The sequence below is a fragment of the Gekko japonicus genome, unplaced genomic scaffold, assembly GCF_001447785.1.
Source record: "Gekko japonicus isolate JY-2015 unplaced genomic scaffold, Gekko_japonicus_V1.1 scaffold97, whole genome shotgun sequence".
Taxonomy (NCBI): Eukaryota; Metazoa; Chordata; class Lepidosauria; order Squamata; family Gekkonidae; genus Gekko; species Gekko japonicus.
This window is the reverse complement of record NW_015170278.1, coordinates 1,358,677-1,365,569: the sequence shown is the minus strand read 5'-3', so window position 1 is coordinate 1,365,569 and position 6,893 is coordinate 1,358,677. Positions and strand designations below refer to the sequence as shown.

Genomic DNA, 6,893 nt, shown 5'->3' with positions numbered 1-6,893 from the left:
CCTTCCTGAGCGGAGACAAAAGTGTGTGAGCTGGAGGCTAAAGTACCGTGAGCTAGCTCACACTAACTCAGCTTAGAGGGAACACTGGTTGTGTGAGGTGTTAGTGATGAGAACCATACAGCTTCTTCCCTTCTGCTCCTTTGTCACCTACCAAGGCACCCCCTCTCTTAGCTGGTGCAACCGCTGGCCGTATTCCACCCCACTGAGGATTTTAGTTAGCTGGAAGCGTTAGCAAAGGGGAAAGGTCAACAGTAAGACGTCTAGCCTTCCACCTTGAATTGAAGCTCGGGTTTTAAGAAATAAGTCTTAACCTCTTGGGGTCTGTTTTCAATGGATAAAGAGTAGTTAGCGTGTTGAAAAGCTCAATTGGAGTCCCGTAGCACCTTAGAGATGGGCAAGATTTTTTGGATGTATGAGAGTCCAAGAATCGAAGCTCCTTTCATCGGATACCCGTAGGAATGGCAATCCCCGGGTCCTTGTATCCCAGGCGGAGGGCGGGAGGGGTGTTGCGTCCTGACTCCTTCCCACCTTCAGACTGGGATCTAAGGGCTCCAGGATCTCCATCCCTACTTGGTCTCTCAGGTGCTACTGGACTCAAATTGAACTGTTCTACTCCAGACCAACAAGGTTCCCTTCTTAAACTTGTGAAAAAGATTTTCCCCACCACCATTCTAAAACTGTTTTCAAGGACGGAGCCATAGTTCTCTCGGAGCTGTTCTCTCAAGGGCAGTTCTCAGTCAGAGCTCTCTCAGCCCCGCCTACCTCCCAGGGTGTCTGTCGTGGGGAGCAGTGCTCCCTCTAAGCTGTGGAGTCTTGTGAACAAAAATTCTACTTTGTGAGCTACTGGCATTAAAGTTGTGAGCAGGTGATTTGGCTACTGCACAAATTAGTTTGCTCTGGAGCCATCCGTCCCGAGCTAAGACAGAAATGTGTGAGCCAGAGGCTAAAAAATTGTGAGCTAGCTCACACTAACTCAGCTTAGAGGGAACACTGGTGGGGAGGGGAAAGGCGTTTGTAAGCCGCTCTGAGACTCCGAGTGAAGGGCAGGGTATAAATCCAATCTCTTCTCTTCTTCTTTTGTGAAAACCTTTGAGCTGTTAGGATAAGTGCCGTTCATGTTCTAGTGGAAATGCTATAGTTCAGTGAGGCCTGCCTGTAGGCCCAAATCGGCCCGTAGAAAAGAGGTTTTAAAAGCCCTGTCCTGTTACTGGAGGGCATTTGAAACTTGACTGATTTGTCTCCTCCTTTTTTTGCTCCCACAGGTGTTGGTGGGAATGACACCTGGTTGGTCTTCCTTCCCCTTGCTCCGGCAGAGACCACGGCGGTCGCCATCATGTCTGTAGCTGCATTAACGCTGCTGTTGGGGTTCATTTCTTTCCTGCTGCTCGGACATTTGCTGCTGTTTCATCTGTACCTCTGTGAGTAAGACGCTTACATTTAGGCAGAAAAACACTCTGAAAGGAGACCAGTTTCTTGACAGAGTTAGAAGGTATCCTAGAGGTCACCTACTCCAACCCCCTTGCTCAGTGCGAGAATTAGTCAACCAGAGCACCCCACTCTGCTTAAAGGAGCGCATGCCTTTACTGTGGGTTTTTTTTCATGGTTCAATCTACTATTGTTAAATTGAAAACCAATAAAATGCGTTTCACAAAAAAAATGTTTTAAAATGATTGAAAAAAAGCATTTACAGGATAAATTCTTGTGGGGCCATACCTTTAAGAAAGGGGGCAGAGAAAGGGGCAGAAAATAAAGGGGGCAGAGCCCCCCAAAAGCCCTGCCGTAGCTACGGGCCTGCTTGGAGGTCAGTTGTAATTCCAGGAGATCGCCAGGCAACCCGACAGATTGGATGATGCACTTCTTGGGCAGCCTCCCCCTGTGTGGTGGGGTACCAAGAGCACGCCTTTCCCCCCGGACCACCACCCCGTCTTTGAAGCAACCAGATGCCCATATGTGTGCATCACCTGCCCAGAGGCACATGTTCTTAAAACGTTACGAACACACGCACAGATTACACGGTCTGTTCCTACTGGAATATGAGCTGTGGGATTCTGGACCGCGTGCCAGATTTTACACTCGTGAATGTCATGCCAGTGTCTGGTCGCTTGGTGGTGACAGGGATGGGACAGGTGTCCTGGGTGGACAGACAGGTGTGTTCCCAACGCCCCAGCAAGTAGAGAGGAACGAGCTAGATCATCTGATCTTTGCCGTCCAGCAGCTTGGGTTGTGGAGCAGTTGGAAGGTTCCCTGCCCTGGCCCCCACCTGGTGGAACACGCTCCCCATCGAGATCGGGGCCCTGCGGGATCTTACTCAGTTCCGCAGGGCCTGCAAGACGGAGCTCTTCGACCGGGCCTCTGGCTGAGGCAGCGGGCGTCCACATGTCCCCCCCCCCCGAGGTTGCGGTCTCCTATCTGCTGGCCATCTATCTATCGGCAACCGGCCATATCCATCCGTATCAGTGGGTCGGCACTTACACCAGTAGCTATGACTATTGATTCTAAATGTTTTATATTGTGTTTTTAAGCCTTATTGTATTGTTGAAAGATGATGTGACCCGCCCTGACCCCGCTCGCGGGATGGGCGGGATACAAATACAATAAACAAACAAACTAACTAACACTCTGTGCCATTACACTGGATCAGACGATGAGGGCCAGAAATTCCACAGCCACCGAGTACAACACAATATAGAGCCAGTTTGGTGTAGTGGTTAGGAGCGCAGACTCTAATCTGGGAGAACCGGGTTTGATTCCCCACTCCTCCACTTGCAGCTGCTGGATGACCTTGGGCAAGCCATAACTCTGATAAGAGCTGTTCTTGAAAAAGAGCAGTTTCTGTCAAGAGCTCTCTCAGCCCCACCTCCCTCACAGGGTGTCTGTTGTGGGGAAGGGAAGGGAAAGGAGTTTGTCAGCCACTCTGAGACTCCTTTGGGCAGTGAAGGGCGGGGTATAAATCCAATCTCTTCTTCTTCTAAATGAGTGATTATTTCTTTATCGGCTGCCAGCCAGTGAGGCCCCTGTTTCATTTCACTAGGAATGCTCTCATTAATGGCTGCGCTCAGACATCGTAATAAACAATTGTTTCTGAAACATAGTGGGTTCGAGATGTATATAGTGATCATCTCGTAGTTTATTAGTGATTTCAGCTTAACTCTGAGACAACTCTAGCAGGGCCGGAGCTCTGCTTATATGCATGCAAAACACCCTAATCCCCCCCACACACCCACTCCCCGTGATAGGCTGTTTACAAAACATTGCTACTTGACTGGTTTATTCTAGAGTCCTGGTTGGCTATTGTCCCTGTGCTCCAAACTCAGCCAGGCTCTAGGGTGATTCAATCAGGTATGATTCAATCCCAATACATAACAGTTTCTTTAAGCCAAACCCTGGGCAGTTCACCAGATGCGCATGGCAGAGCCTAGTTTATGGGTCAGCTCCCAGTTCATTTGCTGCTGGCCTCCTTCCGTTGGCTTGCCACTCGTGGGCTGCTGGAAATGGGAGGAAAGAAGCAGCCAATGGCAAGCCATGCCGCAGTTGCTGCCGCCTAGGGTGATTCAATCTCTTCTTCCTCCTCCTCCTCCTCCTCCTCCTCACTCTTGGCTGAGGATCACCGGTCTTGCTCCCCACTCCCTTTTCTGTCCGGGTCCTTTGTTGAACTCGCCTCCTGCTATTTCTTGTCCTTTGATCTGGGGTTTCTCGAGATATCAGAGCAGAAGCAAGTTTGCCTGCAGCCAGGCCCCTAGCGACAGTGGGGCATCTTGGAGCCGGGACTTTAGGGTTGCCAAATCCTGAAACCTTACCGGCGGGGGAGGCTCCGTCCCGGTCGGGAGCCGGCTGTAGGTCCGTATGCACACGCGCACGCGCCGCCGCCACGTCACCAGAAGTGACGTGTGACGTTGCTGATGTTGGGGGCGTGGCCAAGCTTGTGGGGGGGGGACATATGGTTCCCCCCCCCACGAGCTCAGCCACGCCCCAAACGTCAGCAACGTGGCTGCATCACCTCCGGTGACGCAGCTTCGGGGGCGGGGTTCCCCCTGGGCCCCAATTCCGCCGGGGCGGAACTCGGGGCTCCGAAGCAGGGGATTCCCCGTCCCCCGGGGTCATTTGGCAACCCTACGGGACTTACTGCCCAGGCCTCCCGACTTCCCATCCAGTGGGTTTATTTCATTTCATTTTATTGCACGGCCATCACCCTGCCCTTCCTGCTGGCAGTGTACCTCTGGCTGGCTGGCTGCGGGCGAGGCACGCCACAGAGCACGCCTGCTCCCTACTCCAGCCCTGCCTGTGAGCTCCCCCCCCCCCCAGGGCCCTCTGGCCAGTGACAGACTGCTGGGCTCCGGGGTCTGATCCAGCCAGGGGCAGATTAACCGTTAAGCAGACTAGGCCCATGCTTAAGGCACCAGGGCCAAAGGGGGCACCACAAAGTTGGGGAAAAGGGTGAAAAGCTTCGTTTGTACAGTATATTGTGCTATCCTATGAATAAATGTTTGTACTGCTGCAACCTGCATTGTCTATCTGGTCAGCAGGGCTATTTTTGGGCAGGAACACACAGGGACGGAGTTCCGGCTGGCTCCCGAGTTGGCCATGTCCAGCAGGAACTCATTAGCATAATGGGCCATACCCAACAGCAGACACTCATTCGGATTGGCTACATTAGGGGTGTGTGGCCTAACATGCAAAGGAGTTCCTGCTACAAAAAAAGCCCAGGGATTTGACAACAAAGTAAACAGAATAAGAAGCAAAAGGAGGGTGTGGCTGGATGACCACACTTCTGGTAACATGTGGGGTGTGGCCTAATATGCTAATGAGCAGTGCCGTCAGGGGTGTGGCCTAATATGCTAATGTGTTTCTGCTTTTGGGTGTGGCCTATTATGCTAATGAGTTCCTGCTGGGCTTTTTCTACCAAAAAAACCCTGCTGGTCAGACAGGTCAACAACTAAAATGGACTGGGGGTCAGTGTGGAGAGGAGGGCCCCCCCACCAAAATTGGTCAGTGCTTAGGGCACCAGTGAGCCTTCATCCGCCCCTGGATCCAGCAGGGGCAATTCTGAATGTTCCCATTCATTCATTCAGTGTGATCTTGGGCACACAGCGTGCACAATCACCTATGTGTGTGTGTGTGCACGTGTGCGTGCATGCACACGTGTCTGTGAGCGCACACATGTTACTTTCAGTCATCCACTCAGTGCTGAGTGAGGTAGCCATAGTGAAAGGGAAATCACCTTTTCAGTCAGGGTGTTGTATTCTCTCTCCCTCTCTCGTGTCAGTTTTTCAAAACTTTTACTCTCTCGTTGCTCCTGACACAGCCTGGGTGTGTGTGTGTGTGTGGGGGGGGTGCCCCCGACTTATTTAAATGCCCCCCAAAGTCAAAAATGCTGGCTACGTCCCTGCCCGCAGTGTGGGTGGGAAGGTGCTCACCCACATCCAGTGCCATTTTCCTTCCCCATTCTCTCACGGCCAGCATTCCCCCACCCACCCACTGCCAGTGACAGCCTTTTTTCCTGTTTCCCCCCCCCCCCCCCCCCCGCCCACAAAGCGGCTAGCAGTCTGTAATATGGGAACAATCGGGTCATTTCCTGCAGGAGCGCACAGGAGCAGAGCTCCGGCAGTAAAGAGCCCAGGGGGCGGGCACATGCAACAAGCCCCACCCCCTGCTCCCAGCAGCCCTCAGTCCCCCCACCCCCCCCCCCCCACCGCGCACCAAGAACACAGAGTGTCACTGCCCCGGACATAGTATTCCATCTATACCTTGCAGCTAACATCACTGATGGACTTCTGCTCCAGATGTTTCTCCAATCCCCACTTGAAGCTCTGTGTGCTTGTAACCACCACCACATCCTGCGGCAGTGGACTCCACATGGGGTGTGTGCCCCTTTCTCATGATTTTACTTGCCGTTCATACGGGAGGGGGGAGTAAACTGCCACATTTGGAGACATTATTGCAGGAAAAGCAAAAGCTGCCTTTCACCTCTGGCTGCTGGGTACACAGGGACACACCCCAGGTCCACAATAACGACAGCTGTTTTGCTCATTTGAATCAGACTGCCACGCCACATCACCGATGACTTCGGTCAGATTATGCCTAGTTCAGTTTGCTTCTGCTGAATTTGGTGCGAAAGCCACTGAGCGAAGGAAATTGGGTTTTTTTTAAAAAAGCTGAAAAAAGTACAAGTAACTTCTTTGTGCGCAGTGGGTAAGAAGTTGAGCACATACGAATACATGACTCGACATCGACCCGGAAGCAGTACTGTGGCTCAGGAAACGAAGGTGGTAGGAACATTAGACGGATCTAGCCGAATGGAACCCTTACAGGTAAGATCTCGCCGTTGTCTTCTGTCCTCCTGAGCATCTCCTCTTAGAGTGTAGAAATAAACATGGCACCGTCTTTTTCTTCACAAAGGGCCCAACAAACACACGAGGTTTTTTCAAGGGAAGCCCCGAGGTCAGGTCACCAATGTGTTCTGGGAGTTCACGCATCCCAGAGGTGTGGGGACAGTGATACCAAGGCGAGAGGGGTCAGACCTTCTCCCTCACCATTCTCTTAATGGAAAATGGCCCTGGAGAAGGCGCTGTTTGTCCTGTTGGGGGCTGGATGCAGGCCTGTAGCCAGTGTTCCCTCTAATCTTAGTTAGGGTGAGTGAGCTCACAGTTTTAAAGCCTCCGGCTCACCCATTTTTGTCTTCGTTCAGGAAGGATGGCTCTGGAGCAAACTAATGTATGCAGTAGCCAAATCAACTTTAATGCCAGTAGCTCACAAAGTAGAATTTTTGCTGACAGGACTCCACAGCTTAGAGGGAGCATTGCTGGCAACCCTCCGCAGAAGAGTTAACAAGGTGTGTGGAGTGGCCTGATCGGGGTGTCGGGGGGGGTTGTTGGTGGGGGGGGGGGCTTAATTTA

The 6,893-nt window shown here is 52.1% G+C and overlaps 1 protein-coding gene across 1 annotated transcript in view; it reads left to right on the top strand.

Moving 5' to 3' along the window:
* LOC107115921 (probable palmitoyltransferase ZDHHC11) overlaps positions 1 to 6,341 on the top strand; it is a 28,510-nt gene extending 22,169 nt beyond the window's left edge. Inside the window, exons 6-7 of the mRNA XM_015417718.1 lie at positions 1,263 to 1,418; positions 6,187 to 6,341. Of these exons, the coding sequence (XP_015273204.1) occupies positions 1,263 to 1,418; positions 6,187 to 6,341 (311 nt within the window). The remainder of the gene's footprint in view (positions 1 to 1,262; positions 1,419 to 6,186) is intronic.
* Positions 6,342 to 6,893: the final 552 nt, after the last annotated feature.